Below are 19,972 nucleotides of genomic sequence, written 5' to 3'. Positions count from 1 at the left end.
AAGACATACATCTTAAAGAAACTCCTTATTCCTCATGGAGCATTTTGAAGGTGAGTTAAATTTTCAATATGATGAAGGCTTTTATATCTAACTATGCATATATATACATATATATATATATATATTATGTTGTATATTATAAATGAATGTTTTTAATAATGTATTGTATAAAATGATATAGTATATAATGAATGAGAAGTTGTGTTATTGATTTTTTTAAACGAGAATGGACTCTACCTACATATGTATATATCCTACTGCTTATACCAAACAAATGGCAATTTTATGTGACATGTCTCAAGGTGTCTCAGAACCCATGAAATTGCATGCAAAGGCTCAAGAGTGGACCACTGGCTCCACCTAGTGGATGTACCATTACCCCACAGTTACATAAACATTACTAGTCACTTGATTATGTGTGTGTGTGTGTGTGTATCTAGAATGTTAGTATAATATTATATATATATATATATATATATATATATATATATATATATATATCTACCTACATATGTATTTATCCTACTGTTTTTGCCAAACAAATTTCTATTTTATATGAAGTGTCTAATCAAGAATGGACAGCTGGCTCCACCTAGTGGATGTTCAGTTACATCACAGTTGTAGAAATAAATTACCCAGCACGTTAGTATACTATTCTATATCTCTCTCTCAATGGATAACAATTCACTCAATGTATAACAATGTTTTTTTAAATATTTAACAGTATTTCAATATTTGTTTTTTGCAGACATTTTAAGACTGGATGACATACAATTTTCAGGTAATTAATATTATTATTATATTTATTTGTTTTTTTTTAAGGGGGTAGATCAGCTTAATATTGCAGATAGATTGTATCTTCTATCAATGTAATTGTCTGCATCACTTCCAATCCCCCATGTTTTTGATATATATACACACACACACACATATTTACATTTACGTCATTTAGCAGACGCTCTTATCCAGAGTGAGTGAGTGCATACATTATTTAATGATTTTCTCCATACTGGCCCCCCGTTGGAATCGAACCCACAACCCTGGCGTTGCAAACGCCATGCTCTACCAACTGAGCTACATCCCTGCCGGCCATTCCCTCCCCTACCCTGGACGACGCTGGGCAAATTGTGAGCCGCCCCATGGGTCTCCCAGTGTGAGTGTGTCCAGTGTGTGTGTGTCCAGTGTGTGTGTGTGTGTATTTGTACAGTGTGTGTGTGTGTCCAGTGTGTGTGTCCAGTGTGTGTGTTTGTCCAGTGTGTGTGTGTGTGTGTGTGTGTTTGTGTGTGTCCATTGTGTGTGTGTGTGTGTGTGTGTTTGTGTGTGTCCAGTGTGTGTGTTTGTCCAGTGTGTGTGTGTGTGTGTTTGTGTGTGTCCAGTGTGTGTGTGTGTGTGTGTTTGTGTGTGTTCAGTGTGTGTGTGTGTGTGTGTGTGTGTGTGTCTAGTGTGTGTATGTGTGTGTGTGTGTGTGTGTGTGTGTGTGTGTGTGTGTGTGTGTCTGTCCAGTGTATGTGTGTGTGTGTGTGTGTCTGGTGTGTGTGTGTATTTGTGTGTGTGTCCAGTGTGTGTGTGTGTGGGTCCAGTGAGTGTGTCCAATGTGTGTGTGTCCAGTGTGTGTGTGTGTGTGTGTTTGTCCAGTGTGTGTGTGTCCAGTGTGTTTGTGTGTCCTGTGTGTGTGTGTGTCCAGTGTGTGTGTGTGTCCATTGTGTGTGTGTGTGTCCAGTGTGTGTGTGTGTCTAGTGTGTGTGTTCAGTGTGTGTATGTGTGTGTACAGTGTGTGTGGGTCCAGTGTGTGTGTGTGTGTATGTCCAGTGTGAGTGTGTCCAGTGTTTGTGTTTGTCCAGTGTGTGTGTGTGTGTGTGTGTGTGTGTGTATGTGTGTATGTGTGTGTTCAGTGTGTGTGTGTGTGTGTCCAGTGTGTGTGTGTCCAGTGTGTGTGTGTGTTATGTTTGACACAGGGACACTGAGGGAACCTCGTATATTATCATGTTATCATTCCAAACCCTAAACCCTGGATAGAGGGGCTCAGTGAATGTGGAGTGGAATGTGTTCAGGTGGGTCAGTGTGTCAGAGGAGACGCTGTAGAAGGACAGAGTGCCGGCTGGCCAGTCCAGATACACTCCTACTCTGTCGGAGCTGGAGGAGCGGACGTCTAAGTAAGTGAGATTATTATTGTGACAGGCAGAGTAACTGTTGTCATGGCAGGTCAGACACCAGGACTTGTCATTGTATCCAAGACAACAGTCAATACCCCTTCCTCTCCTGCTGATTCCTTTATATGCCACTCCTATACCAGCCCCTTTCCCACTCCACTCTACCTCCCAGTAACAGCGCCCAGTCAGACCCTCTCTACACAGCACCTGTTCCCTGTCCTCAAATCTCTCTGGGTGATCAGGATACGGCTGCTTCTCTCTCCTACATGTCACCTTTCTGTTCTCCTCAGACAGAGAGAGGAATCTGTCTACTGTGTTTGGGTCCAGTGTGAGATCACAGACATCTGATGGATGAAACCAGACACAATATTAGAAATCATCATCATTCACATTAGAATGTTAACTCACTTTTTACTAATTCATTTAATATAGATGTTTCTAGGTATCAAAAGGAGACGTTAAGGTAACTTGAGATTTGTTGAACGATCATATGTTATACTGTATGGTAATATAAAACACACTTATTCCCATTAATTACAAACACACACACACACACACACACACACACACACACACACACACACACACACACACACACACACACACACACACACACACACACACACACACACACACACACACACACACACACACACACACACATCCTGAACAAACACACACACACATACTGAACAAACACACACAAACACACACATCCTGAACACACACACACCCACACCTGTATGCATACAAGCATGAAAACACACACACACTGAACACAAACACACACACACACACACACACACACACACACACACACACACACACATACACACACACACACACACACACACACACACACACACACACACACACACAACACATCCTGAACACACACACACACACACAAACACACACACACACACACACTGAACACACACACACATCCTGAACAAACACACACACACACCTGTATGCATGCAAGCATGAAAACACACACACTGAACACACACACACACACACACACACACACACACACACTGGACACACACACACACACACTGGACACACACACACACACAAACACATCCTGAACACACACACACACACACACACACACACACACACACACACACACACACACACTGAACACACACACACACAAACACACACATCCTGAAAACACACACACACACACACACACACACACACTGAACATACACACACACACACACACACACATTTCTAATGTAACAGGAACACACCATACACAGACACACACATTGACAAGGCAACTCTTTGTAAACTTTGGTGTCCCTGATTTGTGCTTCTGTAGAACTACAGCTGATATTTAATATGACCAAGCAAGTAATGATGGTGGTCTTTGACTTTGACTTCACTTGAATTAAGACTTATTTTTCGTCATATACTTCACAGCAGTCAACACTCACATTTTCTAAGTCCAGGTTTCATTGTGTTCTCTCCACCATGTTCCACACTGTAGCGGTAAGCAGAAGAACAGACAGTCATTGAGGGATACACCTGAACTCACACACACACATACACACACACACACACACACACACACACAGAGGACACACACACACTGGACACACACACTGGACACAGACACACAAACAGTCAGTATATACATTTGTCCAAGTGTGTGTGTGTGTGCGTGTGTGTCCTCTGTGTGTGTGTTTGTCCAGTGTGTGTGTGTGTGTGTGTGTCCAGTGTGTCCGGACACACACACACACACACACACACACACACACACACACACACACACACACACACACACACACACACAAACAGTCAGTATATACATTTGTCCAAGTGTGTGTGTGTGTGTGTGTGTGTGTGTGTGTGTGTGTGTGTGTGTGTGTGTGTGTGTGTGTGTGTGTGTGTGTGTGTGTGTGTTTGTGTGTGGTCCAGTGTGTGTGTGTGTCCAGTGTGTGTCCAGTGTGTGTCCAGTGTATGTGTGTGTGTGTCCAGTGTGTGTGTGTGTGTGTGTGTGTGTGTGTGTGTGTGTGTGTGTGTGTGTGTGTGTGTGTGTCCGGTGTATGTCCAGTGTGTGTGTGTATGTCAAGTGTGTGTGTTTGTGTGTCCAGTATGTGTGTGTGTCCAGTGTGTGTGTGTGTGTGTGTGTGTGTGTGTGTGTGTGTGTGTGTGTCTGTGTGTGCATGTGTGTCCAGTGTGTGTGTGTGTGTCCATGTGTGTGTGTGTGTGTGTGTGTGTTTGTCCAGTGTGTGTGTGTGTGTCCATTGTGTGTGTGTGTCCAGTGTGTGTGTGTGTATGTCTAGTGTGTGTGTGTGTGTGTGTGTGTCTAATGTGTGTGTGTGTCCATTGTGTGTGTGTTTGTCTAGTGTGTGTGTTTGTCCAGTGTGTGTGTGTCTAGTGTGTGTGTTTGTGTGTGTGTCCAGAGTGAGTGTGTGTGTGTGTCCAGTGTGTGTGTTTGTCCAGTGTGTATGTGTGTGTGTGCGTCCTTTGTGTGTGTGTGTGTGTCCTTTGTGTGTATGTGTCCAGTGTGTGTGTTTACAGTGTGTGTGTGTGTGTGTCCAGTGTGTGTGTGTGTGCCCAGTGTGTGTACTGATACACGTGCACACACACACACACACACTGGACACACACACACACTGGACAAACACACACACACACGACACACACACACACACACACACACACACACACACACACACACACACACAATCACACACTGGACACACACACACACAGACACACACACACACACACACACACACACAAACACACACAGACACACACACACACACACACACACACACACTGGACACACACACACACACACACACACACACACACACAGTCTTTATATAACTTAGTCCAAGTGGTGGTCAGAATGTTTGTCTTAACTAGCCTGATATCTCCAACATGTCTGATAGGAACATTGACATAAACCCTCTACATACTTGAGTTTCTCCAGTCTGCAGTGTGGATCCTCCAGTCCAGCAGAGAGCAGTCTGACTCCTGAGTCTCCTGGGTGATTGTAGCTCAGGTCCAGCTCTCTCAGGTGTGAGGGGTTTGACTTCAGAGCTGAGACCAGAGAAGCACAGCCTTCCTCTGTGACTAGACAGCCTGACAGCCTGCAATGAGTCAAATCATATTAAAACCACACTGCTATTCTTTGGTGGTGAAAATAGTGGCAGTATATTTTTTCAACATATTCAGATATATCAGTGTCCTGAAACCTGCCATATCTATTCATAAATTAATAAATGTTTCATTATTAGAAATGATCATATATTGACTGTAGAGAGAAACATGTATAGTACTAATATTTGAGTAGACTGACCAGAGCAGTTTAAAAAGCAGTATCAGTCAAAAGACAGACAGTGAGGTATCAGATTTAGATTGTATTGAGTATACAGTCCACACCATATTTATTTTGACAGTGAAGCTAACATTTTAAATGTGGCTCTATACTCCAGCATTTTGGATTTGAGATCAAATGTTTCTTATGAGGTGACAGTATATAATGTCATCTTTTATTTGATGGTATTTTCATACATATCTGTTTCACCGTTTAGAAAAATAAAAGCACTTTATGTTTCTAGTCCCCCTATTTGAAGAAGTCATAAATATTCTGACCAATTCACTTACAGTGTACTAAAGTAGTCAAAAGTTGAGTATTTGGTCCCAAACTCGTTGGTTGCATTTGCAGTTTGTTTTGGTTGTGTTTTGGGTTATGTTTTGTCCAATAGTAACTGAATGGTGGATGATGACTGGAGTAATTTTCTGTCTAAGTGAGTAGATAACATGTTTCTAAACACTACTAAATGAATCCTGATGATTCCATGATTAAGAATAATCATGAATGAATCATGAATAATAATGAGTGAGAAAGTTACAGAGGCTACAACAAAACATGCTAACCTCTCACCATTACCAATAACAGAGGGGGTATGATCTTTGTTCCTCTGTAACTTTCTCATTCATCATCATTCACGATTCATTCATGATTATTCATAATCATGGTAGCATCCACATGAATGTAGAAGTGTTCAGAAATATCCTCTATTCTTGCTGACAATACAAGTGAAGTGACTCCAAAATGACAGGACATTATTCACCATTCAGTTTCTACTGGGAAAAACATCATCCAAAACACAACCAAGACAAACTGCAAATGTATTCAACCAGTTTGTAGAATCACAAGCTTGATGTAATCACTGCAGGTATGGAATATTGGACCAAACACTTTTTTATGTATTTTTATTTTATTTAACTTGGCAAGTCAGTTAAGAACAAATTCTTATTTACAATGACGGCCTACACCGGCCAAACCCGGACGACGCTGGGCCAATTGTGCACCGCCCTATGGGACTCCCAATCACGGCCGGTTGTGATACAGCCTGGAATTGAACCAGGGGGGTCTGTAGTGACGCCTCAAGCACTGAGATGCAGTGCCTTAGACCGCTGCGCCACTCGGGAGTCCAATAAACTTTTGACTAATTGAATTTGTCCAAATAATTACGACTTAAAATGGGAGACCTAGATACGTAAAGTGCTTTCATTTCTAATCGGTAAAAAATATATATGTATGAATACCCTCAAATAAAAGGTGAGATTATATACTGTCACCTAATATGAAACATTATATCTCAAATCCAAAATGCTGGAGCATAGCACCAAATGTAAAACTGTAAGCTTCACTGTCCAAACACATATGGTGTGGACTATGTGTACCTGGTAAACACATGTGGATCTGGTGAACAGTTATCACTTGTTGACCAACTACAGGAATACTGACCTCAGAGTCTCCAGTTTACAGTGGGGATTCCCCAGTCCAGCAGAGAGCAGCTTCACTCCTGAATCCTTCAGGTCATTGTTACTCAGAACCAGCTCTCTCAGGTGTGAGGGGTTTGACTTCAGAGCTGATACCAGAGAAGCACAGCCTTCCTCTGTGACTAGACAGCCTGACAGCCTGCAAAGAGATCATCATGATTTCACAAACACACTGTTAATTTAATACCAGTAGTGTAGAAGGACAATGGCAGATGCATTTGGTTTATTCTCTCAAATAACATAGATTAATCTTCCATCTCATAGAATTGTATGGTCATATTGTTATACTAATGTGAACATCAATTCTTTGATTAAATGTGTCCTGAAACCTGACATATCTATTCATAAATGGATGTTTCATTATTGGAAATGACAAACAAATTATGAAAGTATTGCCTGCAGATAAAAAAATGCATGTTACAAATATTTGAGTAGACTGACCAGAGCAGTTTAAAAAGCAGTATCAGTCAAAAGACAGAAAGTGAGGTATCAGATTTAGATTGTATTGAGTATACAGTCCACACCATATATATTTTGACAGTGAAGCTAACATTTTAAATGTGGCTCTATACTCCAGCATTTTGGATTTGAGATCAAATGTTTCATATGAGGTCACAGTATATAATGTCACCTTTTATTTTAGGGTATTTTAATACATATCTGTTTCACCGTTTAGAAATGAAAGCACTTTATGTATCTAGTCCCCCTATTTGAAGAAGTCATAAGTAGTCTGACCGATTCACTTATAGTGTATTAAAGTAGTCAAAAGTTTAGTATTTTGATCCAAACTCGTTGGTTGCATTTGCAGTTTGTTTTGGTTGTGTTGTGGGTTATGTTTTGCCCAATAGTAACTGAATGGTGGATGATGACTGGAGTAATTTTCTGTCTAAGTGAGTAGATAAAATGTTTCTAAACACTACTAAATTAATCCTGATGATGCCATGATTAATAAAAATCATGAATGAATCATGAATAATAATGAGTGAGAAAGTTACAGAGGCTACAACAAAATATGCTAACCTCTCACCATTACCAATAACAGAGGGGGTACGATACTTGTTCCTCTGTAACTTTCTCATTCATCATTTTTCAAATGGGAGAACTAGATACATAAAGTGCTTTCATTTCTAAACAGTAACACAGATGTGTATGAAAATATCCTCAAATAAAAGGTGACATTATATACTGTTTCCTAATATGAAACGTTTTATCTCAAATCCAAAATGCTGGAGCATATCGCCAAATTTAAAACTGTAAGCTTCACTGTCCAAACACATATGGTGTGGACTATGTGTGCCTGGTAAACACATGTGGATCTGGTGAACAGTTATCACTTGTTGACCAACTACAGGAATACTGACCTCAGAGTCTCCAGTTTACAGTGGGGATTCCCCAGTCCAGCAGAGAGCAGCTTCACTCCTGAATCCTTCAGGTCATTGTTACTCAGATCCAGCTCTCTCAGGTGTGATGGGTTTGACTTCAGACCTGAGACCAGAGAAGCACAGCCTTCCTCTGTGACTCCACAGCCTGACAGCCTGACAAAGAGATCATCATGATTTCACAAACACACTGTTAATTTAACCAGTAGTGTAGAAGGACAATGGCAGATGCATTTTGTTTATTCTCTCAAACAACATATAGATTCATCTTCCGTCTCCTAGAATTGTATAGTCATATTGTTATACTAATGTGAACATCAATGCATTGATTCAATATGTTTTTCAAGAATACATATATTTCTCTAAACTGAATATTTCTTCCTGATGATTAGTACTTAAATGTCATTTTATGTAGTCACAGAGCAGCTCTGGAGGCTTTGACCACTGGCAGCAGCCTCAGAAGTCCTTCCTCTGATCTGGAGTATTTCTTCAGGTCAAACACATCCAACTCATTTTCTGAAGTCAGCAACACAAATACCAGAGCTGACCACTGTGCAGGTGACAGTTCTTCTTCTGAGAGACTTCCTGAGCTCAGGTAGCTTTGGATCTCCTCCACTAGAGAATGGTCATTCAGTTCATTCAGACAGTGGAACAGATTGATGCACCTCTCTGGAGAGGGATTCTCCCTGATCTTCTCCTTGATGTACTTGACTGTTTCTTCATGGCTCTGTGAGCTGAATCTTGTCTTTGTCAGTAGACCTCGTAAGTGCTTCTGATTGGACTCCAGTGAGAGGCCCAGTAGGAAGCGGAGGAAAAGGTCCAGGTTTCCTGTCTCACTTTGTAAGGCTTTATCCACAGCACTCTTGTAGACAGTAACTTCAGGCTTGTCTCTGAACAGTGCAAAAAAGTTCCTGGTTGATTGAGGTTTTGCCATTAGATTCTCATTGTTGTTGATGAATGAGAGGAACACATATACAGCAGCCAGAAACTCCTGAATGCTCAGATGCACGAAGCAGTACACCTTGTCCTGGTACAGCCCACATTCCTCTTTAAAGAGTTCTGTGCACAATCCTGAGTACACTGAGGCTTCATTGACATCAATGCCAGCCTCTTTCAGGTCTTCTTCATAGAAAATCAGATTGCCATTCACAAGCTGTTGAAAAGCCAGTTTTCCCAGTGACAGAATGCTCTCTTTATTCCAGTGTGGACCTGTCTCTTCTTTCCCAAGATACTTTTCATTCTTCTGTTCAGTATGAAACACCACAAGGTGTGAGTACATCTCAGTCAGAGTCTTGGGCATCTCTTCTCTCTTACGTTTCAGCATGTGTTCAAGGACTGTTGCAGAAATCCAACAGAAGACTGGAATGTGGCACATGATGTGGAGGCTCCTTGATGTCTTTATGTGTGAGATGATTCTGCTGGCCAGGTCCTCATCACTGAATCTCTTCCTGAAGTACTCCTCCTTCTGTGGGTCATTGAACCCTCGTACCTCTGTCACCTGGCCAACACACCCTGAAGGGATCTTATTGGCTGCTGCAGGTCGGGTAGTTATCCAGAGGAGAGCAGAGGGAAGCAGATTTCCCTTGATGAGATTTGTCAGCAGAACATCCACTGAGGTTGACTCTGTGACGTCACAACAGATCTTGTTCTTCTGGAAGTCTAGGGGCAGTCGGCACTCATCCAGACCATCAAAGATGAACAGAACTTTGTACTTGTCGTAGTTGGAGATTCTTGATTGTTTGGTTTCCATTGAGAAATGATTAAGAAGTTCAATCAAAGTGTGTTTTTCATTTTTCATCAAATTCAGCTCCCGGAAAGGGAATGAAAATACAAATTGGACATCCTGATTTGCTTTTCCTTCAGCCCAGTCCAGAATGAACTTCTGCACAGAGACTGTTTTTCCAATGCCAGCGACTCCCTTTGTCAGCACAGTTCTGATAAGTTTGTCTTGTCCAGTTAAGGGTTTGAAGATGTTGTTACATTTGATTGCAGTCTCTGGTCTTGCTTGTTTCCTGGTTGTTGTCTCAATCTGTCTCAGCTCATGTTCATTATTGACCTCTCCTTTTCCACCCTCTGTGATGTAGAGCTCTGTATAGATCTTATTGAGAAGTGTTTGGTTTCCTTGTTTAGCGATCCCCTCAAATACACATTGAAACTTCTTCTTTAGATTAGATTTGAGTTCACGTTGGCAAATCACAGCAAGCTCATCTGAATGAAGAAATAACACAGAGGATATTAATATTACGTCTGTTTTAATGCATACAGTATTCTAGGACTGTTATAAAGTTTTAAATAAAAATAATTGATTCTCTTAACTGACTGTATAAATGTGTAAATGTTTTCATAATGCAATCCACACTGAAGTGACTGATTCTATTATTATTATTCGGTGTTACTGATGGTATCATGAATGTCTCTTTCTCGCTCCTCTTCTCTCTGTCTAAATTAATCACTTGATGAGGTCACTAGGTGTTGTGTTAAGGCTGCTACAATATCATTGAGTTACACAGCTACTTTAGCTGTACTTTAGCTACAGCTTTTAAATGTTCTAAAACAGCATTCAACATGAGGCAGACAGCTCTTACTTTTCTCCAGTGTGTCAGCAAGCTCCTTCTGGTTCATTTTCCTCAGGACGTGCAGTGTGATCTTCAGAGCCCCCTCTCTGGCACTGCTCTCCTGCTTCTCATCTTCAGCATCCACCACTTCCTTATCCTGCTTCTGACTCTCAAAGCCTTCTGGGAGTTCTGGACTAAGAATCCTCTTGAACATCTTCAGCTCCTTCTTCACAAATGTCATAATATTCTCTTCAAGCAACTGAAATAAATCAAGTCAATAAGTTAAGCAAGAGAAGAAATGCTTTCTCATTAACACATGAATGAATTATTGACAGATCAACTTTACTTGAGGTAAACAAAAACAAATGTACATAACAGGACCACATACACTGAATATGGAGGCCAGGTCTGTTTGCTGACTCTGGGAAGACTGACCACTGAGAATCTCTGACTCTGATCTCTCCTGTTGGTTTCTGTGGACAAAACATGAGATTACATCTCCTCATCCAGGGAGTGCACACATACACACACACACACACACACACACACACACACACACACACACACACACACACACACACACACACACACACACACACACACACACACACACACACACACACACACACACACACACACACACACACACACACACACACACACACACACACACACACAAACACTCACACACACACACACACACAGGGAGGGATTGTAGTGTTTGTTTAATATTGTTTTAGGACTATGAAAATGGAAAAAAGGATTAGCCTATGGATTATGAAAACAACAAAAAGAAATGGGAAAATGGGAGAGGAGAAATGACTAGAGACAGTGTTGTTTAACTCACTGACCATGACCCATGAGTTCTTCTTACCTTTGTTCAGTAGAAAAGTCTCCCACTCTAAACATTATAGGTATATCCATAGACCAGTCACTCTTCATGGACACACAGCTGGGTACAGGGGAGGCTGGTCTCTCCTGCTTGATTGGGCTTCAACACAACAGAGACAAACATTACGTCTCTCATCTACTCTGAGCTCAGATGGGGAAACATAACAAGAGTTTCATTCCAAAACGCTATATATCCATTTTCAGAAATGTTGGTAAATTAGCTTCTATTGTTTGAAGAAATGATGAAAGAGATTGGTGTGTTTTTTCACTAGCTAATCATGGCATGGGGTTGTTCAATGACAGACATGTATTTGTTTAAAATCTATCACTTGATGGTTTAATTTCAGAGAGACCAAGAATCATGTTTTTTGCTAAATACTACATATCTGCCTCACTCTCAGAGAAATAAGTAGTACTGCTAGGTTTTACACAGTAATAATAATAAAAAAGAACGCTCGATCGAGGTGTTACTTTGGCAGATAATGTCACCCATCTAAATACATAGTTTTTTATTTATTTTTTATAATTAACAAAATGTATGTTGTTTTTGGTTTATGTCAGTTTCATTGTTTGTTATGCTATAAATTGTTATGTTATGGTTGTAAGTGGTCAAATGAACTAGAAAATGTAATATTTTGCAATTCTGAGTAATTACTACTTTAATAAGGATATATACTTTATTCAATACTACTGCAGTTACTAAATAATTCCAATAGATGGCAGCATAAGACCACAAATGACATTTCAGAAGGTTAGTTTAGTTTTCTCCCTGGATACACCACCACTCCCCCTCACAGGAAAACTCCTGCACACGCTTTACTGTCCCTTTCCACATTGCTAACGCAATAAGCCTGAACATTAATTTAGTCACCTCTGGTCGAGAAAAACGTATTTTCCTAGTACATTCATTGTCTGATTCATCAACCACCCGAGCCACTGCCTGTTCACCCCACTCTCATCCAGAAGGCGAGGTCAGTACAGGTGCATTAAAGCTGGGACTGAGAGAATGAAAAACAGCTTCTATCTCAAGGCCATCAGACTGTTAAATATCTATCACTAGCACATTAGAGGCTGCTGCTGCCTATTGAAATCACTGGCCACTTTAAGAAATGGAACACTAGTCACTTTAATAATGTTTACATATCTTGCACTACTCATCTCATATGTATATACTGTATTCTATAATATACTACTGTATCTTAGTCCATGCTGCTCTGTCATTGCTTGTACATATATGTATATATTCTTAAATTCCATTCCTTACTAGATTTGTGTGTTTTGGGTACATGTTGTGAAATTGTTAGATATTACTTGTTAGATATTACTGCACTGTCGGAGCTAGAAGCACAAGCATTTCGCTACACCCGCTATAACATCTGCTAAACACGTGTATGTGACAAATAACATTTGATTTGATTTGATGTAATTTATTGGTGGGCTGGAAGATGCACTCTTGTCTTTTCTATTCTGAGGTTATTTACTTCCAATATCAGATATGAAGATTATTTTCTATAATGCATGTAAACTAGGGTTGAGGTTAGTATATCTGACTAGTGATTATTTACCCGGGGTTCAACACCTGCTGTTGCTCTTCCAAAAGCATCACAGGCCTAATACGAGATATATAGCTAACTAAAGTAATGAGTGACCATTTTAGAAAATCATGGGAAACATAGTATTTGGTTGCATGCTATTTTATGTCAATCATATTGCTGCTTGTAGCCTATAACTGATGCTTCGTGGTCTTATGCTGCAATCTATTGGAAATATTTAGCAATTAAAAGTTATTAATTCACGTACAGACATTGGTGAGGCAGCTGAGAAATAAAGTGTATTAGATCAGTCTCAAACCTGCCCCACGCCAATTGCTGGACTTTCACACAGAGGTTACTAGGTCACCCAATTCAAACCACATTTGAAAAATAAAACAAATGTGTCTTATTTATCAAGTGTTCTGTCTTGCTATTATACATATAATAAAATAACAACAAAATAATCAAAACGCTATTTAATACTATAATTGTATTTACTAAGATAATATTATTACTAAAATAGTTTCTAAAAGTGTTCTAGGCTACCCTACCCTAGAATTAGGGGTTACGGCTAAAATAGGTTATAAGTAGGGTAAGAGTTTCTGTATAGCACTTTGTGACATCTGCTGGTGTAAAAAGGGCATTATAAATACATTTGATTGATTGTTAGGTTTAGGGTTTTTATGGCAAAAAACAGAATGGGTTTATAGCACTCTTGCGCCTCCCTTTGGCCATCTGTGGGTACTACATAACTCATTCATTACATTTTTTACATTTACATTTTACATATTTAGCAGACGGTCTTATCCAGAGCGACTTACAGTTAGTGAGTGCATACATTTTCATACTGGCCCCCCGTGGGAAACGATCCCACAACCCTGGCATTGCAAGCGCCATGCTGTACCAACTGAGCTATATGACACTTGCTAGGCTCATAATCTGAGGTAGCAACTGTGTCAGATCTACAAATCCATTAGCTAGACCACCCGATTAGACAACAATCACCCCATTATACCCATTTGGTTTGCAACTCAGTGAACCTGCGCGGCATTCGCTCAATTTGATGCCTACGAACAAAGATTTCGATGCATATCAAATTACCCAGCAGTCATTTAGAAACAACAAGTCATCAAAAAAAAAAATATTTCTTAATTAAAAAATGTCTTCTGGCTGTTTAAATCGGCCACATCTTGAAAAAGAGGACAGGGACATGAGTTTTCTTTAGATTGTACACTTTATTCTTAAAACAAATATGGTTAACCATGACCAGAAAATGTGTAATGTTTGATGGCTTTCCGCCAGCCATCGCCTCTAAAACTGTGTCTCACCTCACTATAGGTGACCACAACATGTACTCAGGTGAACAGTGTGCACGCTCACCAAGTAGCCATAACCTTGTTAATAATGAGTTACCTGAGGTAAACCTACAGGGTTAACGCTCACCAAGTAGCCGTAACCTTGGTAATAATAAGTTACCTGAGGTAAACCTACAGGGTTAACGCTCACCAAGTAGCCATAACCTTGTTAATAATGAGTTACCTGAGGTAAACCTACAGGGTTAACGCTCACCAAGTAGCCGTAAATTTGGTAATAATAAGTTACCTGAGGTAAACCTACAGGGTTAACGCTCACCAAGTAGCATTAACCTTGTTAATAATAAGTTACCTGAGGTAAACCTACAGGGTTAACGCTCACCAAGTAGCAGTAACCTTGTTAATAATAAGTTACCTGAGGTAAACCTACAGGGTTAACGCAGGCAGGTCTCATTGATAACAATAGTGAAGCTGGCATTGTGACGCAGAACAATGGACTGGGAATAGAACGTTCTGAAGGCGAGTCGGTGTCACGGAGCTCAATAGAACTAATAGGAGCTGGTAGGGTGAAAAATGACCAAACATAAGGCTTGGTTTTTCGCGATTACTTCATAACCAGGAACAGAAGGTAATATTATGAAACTTGGCTCCATGACGGATGCAATGAACTAATTTTATCAGAAATAAACGTTGTAAAAAATGTAACTTGAGGCGCCCCGAAAAAAATATTCAAAAAGTTCAGTCCTTGGACACAGAGGGGTTAAACACTAAAGTTACCGTCCATCATGTGAAGAGAGGAGAACCGGACAGAGGGATGGTAGGTAGCCAGCATCCGTCAACGAGAGAGGGAGAAGCCCTCCACGGTATTTAACAGGTGGAAGAAACAACCAGGGAGCTCCATCGGTCCACAAGAAATGCAGGCAGCCGGTGATGATGTAGTGGTAGCTAGGATAACTAGGATGCTGCTGGTAGAGTAGCTAGCTTAGCTAGCTGTACCGACTAGCTTGGATAGCTAGCAGGTCGTTCGTCTGTCCCTCGAGGATGATGACGAATCCGGTGAAATACACAATTAACCAAGAATAGCGACTGAAAAGGATCTGGCTACACTCATACTGTCACTGACCATTACGCAAAAAGCAAATTGAACAATAAACTTCGGCGTCTCAACACTGTAACGAACTCTGTCGTTGTTCCCCAACATCACCTCAGACCACTCTGCGCGTAACTGGACAATATGCTTGGCGCCAAACCGTACGTGGACGCGGACAGTTCTGTACGGGGACGCGGACAGTTCCAGAACGCGGACATGAGCAGAGCAACACAATACACTTACATTTACATTTTAATTACTTAGCAGACGCTCTTATCCAGAGTGACTTACAGTTAGTGAGTGCATACATAACCCAGTCTTTACACTGGCTTACATTAGTCATATTCATTTTTATATGTAAAACAAACATTCAAAGTTTTTTTTATAACAATATTTTGAGATCTGGGCCAATATCCCCAAAGTGTCTCAGAGTAGAACATTGGTCGTATAAGTGCTGAGAATAAAGACATTTTACACTTATGGGTATAAATTAAAGCTATGCATGAAGCCTCTAGTCCCACCTAGTCGGTAGATATTTAGGACACCTCATGAGCTGTCCTAACCAGTTAAGAGGTACCAGCAGGTGTCTTGATAATAGAAACATGCAGCGAGTCAGTGGTTCCTGCGCCACATGTAATTGCTTTGGAGTAGTTAAAAATAATATTTTTATATTTCTATATGATCAATCCATAAATAATATAGACCTACATGCAACCGTATGTCTTGTGCTTTTGGCAATGATTTCTGTATAATAATTATGTATAAGTGATACCATTAATGTCTGCATAGCATGTTGTCTTCATTTTGGCATTTTAACTCATGCTTATTTCTGAAGAGTAACTCAGGTTTTCGCCCAGCGGCTAAGGAGTTGGAGCTGTGGCAGGAGTTGGACCTATGGCAGAAAGGTGGCTGGTTCAAATCCCGGGCCGGGCGCTGGAAAAAACGGCCGGGCTTGATCTGACCACTGGAGGGCTGCTGGGTTCACATCCTCAAAACATTCACCTTTCGTTGATCAGAACTCTAGAGGTTCTTCTTCACTGAACCCAAAAATATATATAACTTTTAGTGGTTCCATATATTAAGGAAGTGATAGAAGCATTTCTGTTTCTATAAGGAACCTTCTTTTCTAAGTGTATAATAAACACGTTTTTCTTTTGATTATTTAATTACCTACATCATGTTATTTCAAGTTATCCCTTTGGAGCGCAACATCACGTTGTTAAAAAATAATCCTAAATTGGCCATGGCTATAAATTGGGCAATTGAAGGCATCTAGGGCGAAATATGTGTTCGATGAAAATGAACATTGTATGCAAAGTTGTAGGCAACATTATTGGCAAGGGACTTGATGCCTACTATGCCAAAGCTATTTAGAGTTGTTAAACGGGTTTGAACAGTGTGTTGGTATAACGGTAATATTGTCAAAATTCCACTTGTAAAAAACATCAGAATTGGTAAAAAAAATATGCATTCCATTATATTAGGCAATAATGAAGAGTAGGCAAAGTGGTTGTGTCGTTAAAATCCTATCAAATGTCTTCCATTGCAACGAGTCCAGTCAGGGTGCTGCAGAACCCCTGCAGTACCTCCACTGACCCCGGATTGAGAACTCCTGATTTAGCAGATACTCTAATCCAGATTGATTTACAGTAAGTGCATTCATCTTAAAATAGCTATTTATTTTGTAAATAAACTTGATAAATTCTTCATAAAATTGTCATCTCACCTTTTAGCTTTGGTGTCATGTTCCCCAGAGAGACTCATTTTAGAGGCAGGGCCCCCCACCTCTCTCTCCCCAGAGAGACTCATTTTAGAGGCAGGGCCCCCCTCCTCTCTCTCCCCAGAGAGACTCATTTTAGACCACTGACCCCTAAACAGAGATGCAGCATGTTGGTTGTGGTGAACACAGTGACAACTCATTCTAGAATGTCAATTGTTCTCTTTTACTCATGATCTCTTAGAAATAAAACATTTACTAACAGACATATCCAAACAGTCGGGTGATTTAATTTAATCACAAGAACATTGTTACGTTCCTCAACAAGAAATAAAACATTGTCTCTCAAACAGAAGAAGGAACTACCAAAGAGTCACTAACAACAACCAAAACGAAACAGGTGGTTTTAGGAGGGGTTCTGAAAGACACTCATGGGGGTGTCCACTAGTGAAGGGAAACAGAGGCTTTCTGAACGCTTTGGGGCTTTCACCAAATTGTGCCGAAAATGCCATTGATAGATTTGAGTGCTAATAAACAACATTTAGTTAGAATGTGGGGTTCGCTTTTACAATACCCCAATTTGATAAATACTCCTATTTGATAAACCATTTCTTTGTATTTCAGTTAGAGAAACTAAACTGTGAACTGTGTTTGTCATGCTTAGGAAAGGGACACTGAGGAGGAGGAGGAGGCGGAGGAGGAGGAGGAGGAGGAGGAGGAGGAGGAGGAAAGGGGGAGCTTCTGTAAAAAGATGAAGATGCAAGTTATTAAAGTGGAAGACGATTCTGCTGAGGAGGATTCTGACAAACTATTGAGGAGGATATATGAGCTAGAGCAACAGAACAGAAACATCTATATAGACTTGGAGCAGGAGAACACAGAATTAAAGAAAACTTCTAAGGACTTGAAGCAGAAGAACTCTGAGGTAGAGAAAACTTCTGAAGACTTAAAACAGAAGAACTCTGAACTAGAGAAAACTTCTGAAGACTTGAAGCAGAAGAACTCTGAACTAGAGAAAGACTTGGAGCAGAAGAATCAACAGGAAAAGTCATATTCTATAAATTAAGCTCAGACTACACTAAAAGAAGGCGCTACCTAGAACCATAACGGTTCTTCAATTATCTTCGTAGGAGAACCCTCTGAAAATAAACATTTTTTGTTACAAGTGGAACCCTTTCACCACTAAAAGGTTCTAAGTAGAACCTTTTTCACCACCCGAGGGTTCTACCTGAAACAAAAAAAGGGTTTTCCTAAGGGGACAAACGAAGAACCGCTTTGCGTGTAGTATCAATATAACTATAAATGGGAATTCTCTTCTTGGAGATAATTGTCAGAATCTGGGCACTAAACTCGCTGTTTTTGTGGTTTAATCACTGTTTATATCCATTTCTACTCAGAACAGACTAATAATACCCACCCAGTCCTGTAGATGAATACCTCTCTGAGTGGTTCTACAGTGTCCCAGTCCTGTAGATGAATACCTCTCTGAGTGGTTTTACAGTGTCCCAGTCCTGTAGATGAATACCTCTCTGAGTGGTTCTACAGTGTCTCAGTCCTGTAGATGAATACCTCTCTGAGTGGTTTTACAGTGTCCCAGTCCTGTAGATGAATACCTCTCTGAGTGGTTCTCCAGTGTCCCAGTCCTGTAGATGAATACCTCTCTGAGTGGTTTTACAGTGTCTCAGTCCTGTAGATGAATACCTCTCTGAGTGGTTTTACAATGTCCCAGTCCTGTAGATGAATACCTCTCTGAGTGGTTCTACAGTGTCCCAGTCCTGTAGATGAATACCTCTCTGAGTGGTTCTACAGTGTCCCAGTCCTGTAGATGAATACCTCTCTGAGTGGTTTTACAGTGTTTCAGTCCTGTAGATGAATACCTCTCTGAGTGGTTCTCCAGTGTCCCAGTCCTGTAGATGAAAACCTCTCTGAGTGGTTCTCCAGTGTCCCAGTCCTGTAGATGAATACCTCTCTGAGTGGTTCTACAGTGTCTCAGTCCTGTAGATGAATACCTCTCTGAGTGGTTTTACAGTGTCTCAGTCCTGTAGATGAATACCTCTCTGAGTGGTTTTACAGTGTCCCAGTCCTGTAGATGAATACCTCTCTGAGTGGTTCTACAATGTTTCTCCACTGTGTTTAATCTACATGATATATCAGCTCTTACTGGTCAGAATTGAAGGAATGATAGATGGCGCTAAACACAGGGAAATTCTTGAGGGAAACCTGTTTCAGTCTTCCAGATATTTGAGACTGGGACGGAGATTCACCTTCCAGCAGGTCAATGACCCTAAGCATACTGCTAAAGCAACACTTGAGTGGTTTAAGGGGAAACATTTAAATATCTTGGAATGCCCTAGTCAAAGCCCAGACCTCAATCCAATTGAGAATCTGTGGTATGGGGGGGGGGGGGGGGGGGGGAATAGTTATGCACGCTCAAGTTTTCAGTTTTTATGTCTTATTTTTTGTTTGTTTCACAATAAAAAATATTTTTAATCTTCAAAGTGGTGGGCATGTTGTGTAAATC

General features: G+C 40.6%; 2 protein-coding genes across 2 annotated transcripts; both read right to left on the bottom strand.

Annotated features, from left to right (window-relative positions):
- Positions 1 to 2,000: 2,000 nt before the first annotated feature.
- LOC311125586 (stonustoxin subunit beta-like) lies at positions 2,001 to 3,655 on the bottom strand (the record flags this gene model as incomplete). Its single annotated transcript, XM_084199611.1, has 2 exons — positions 3,602 to 3,655; positions 2,001 to 2,494 (listed from the first exon to the last, which is right to left on the bottom strand). Coding segments are annotated over exons 1-2 (516 nt in total), but the record flags the coding sequence as incomplete, so codon positions are not given.
- A 1,382-nt stretch (positions 3,656 to 5,037) lies between these two features.
- On the bottom strand, positions 5,038 to 18,556 carry LOC311125585 (NLR family CARD domain-containing protein 3-like; the record flags this gene model as incomplete). Its single annotated transcript, XM_084199610.1, has 5 exons — positions 5,038 to 5,272; positions 6,940 to 7,058; positions 8,350 to 8,502; positions 8,820 to 10,561; positions 18,547 to 18,556. The coding sequence occupies 5 exons, from the start codon at positions 18,554 to 18,556 to the stop codon at positions 5,038 to 5,040; spliced, it is 2,259 nt and encodes a 752-aa protein (XP_084055736.1).
- Between the last annotated feature and the right edge of the window lie 1,416 nt (positions 18,557 to 19,972).

This window comes from Coregonus lavaretus, assembly GCF_964263955.1.
Source record: "Coregonus lavaretus genome assembly, contig: HAP1_SCAFFOLD_2267, whole genome shotgun sequence".
Classification (NCBI taxonomy): Eukaryota; Metazoa; Chordata; class Actinopteri; order Salmoniformes; family Salmonidae; genus Coregonus; species Coregonus lavaretus.
This window is presented reverse-complemented; position numbering and strand designations above follow the sequence as displayed.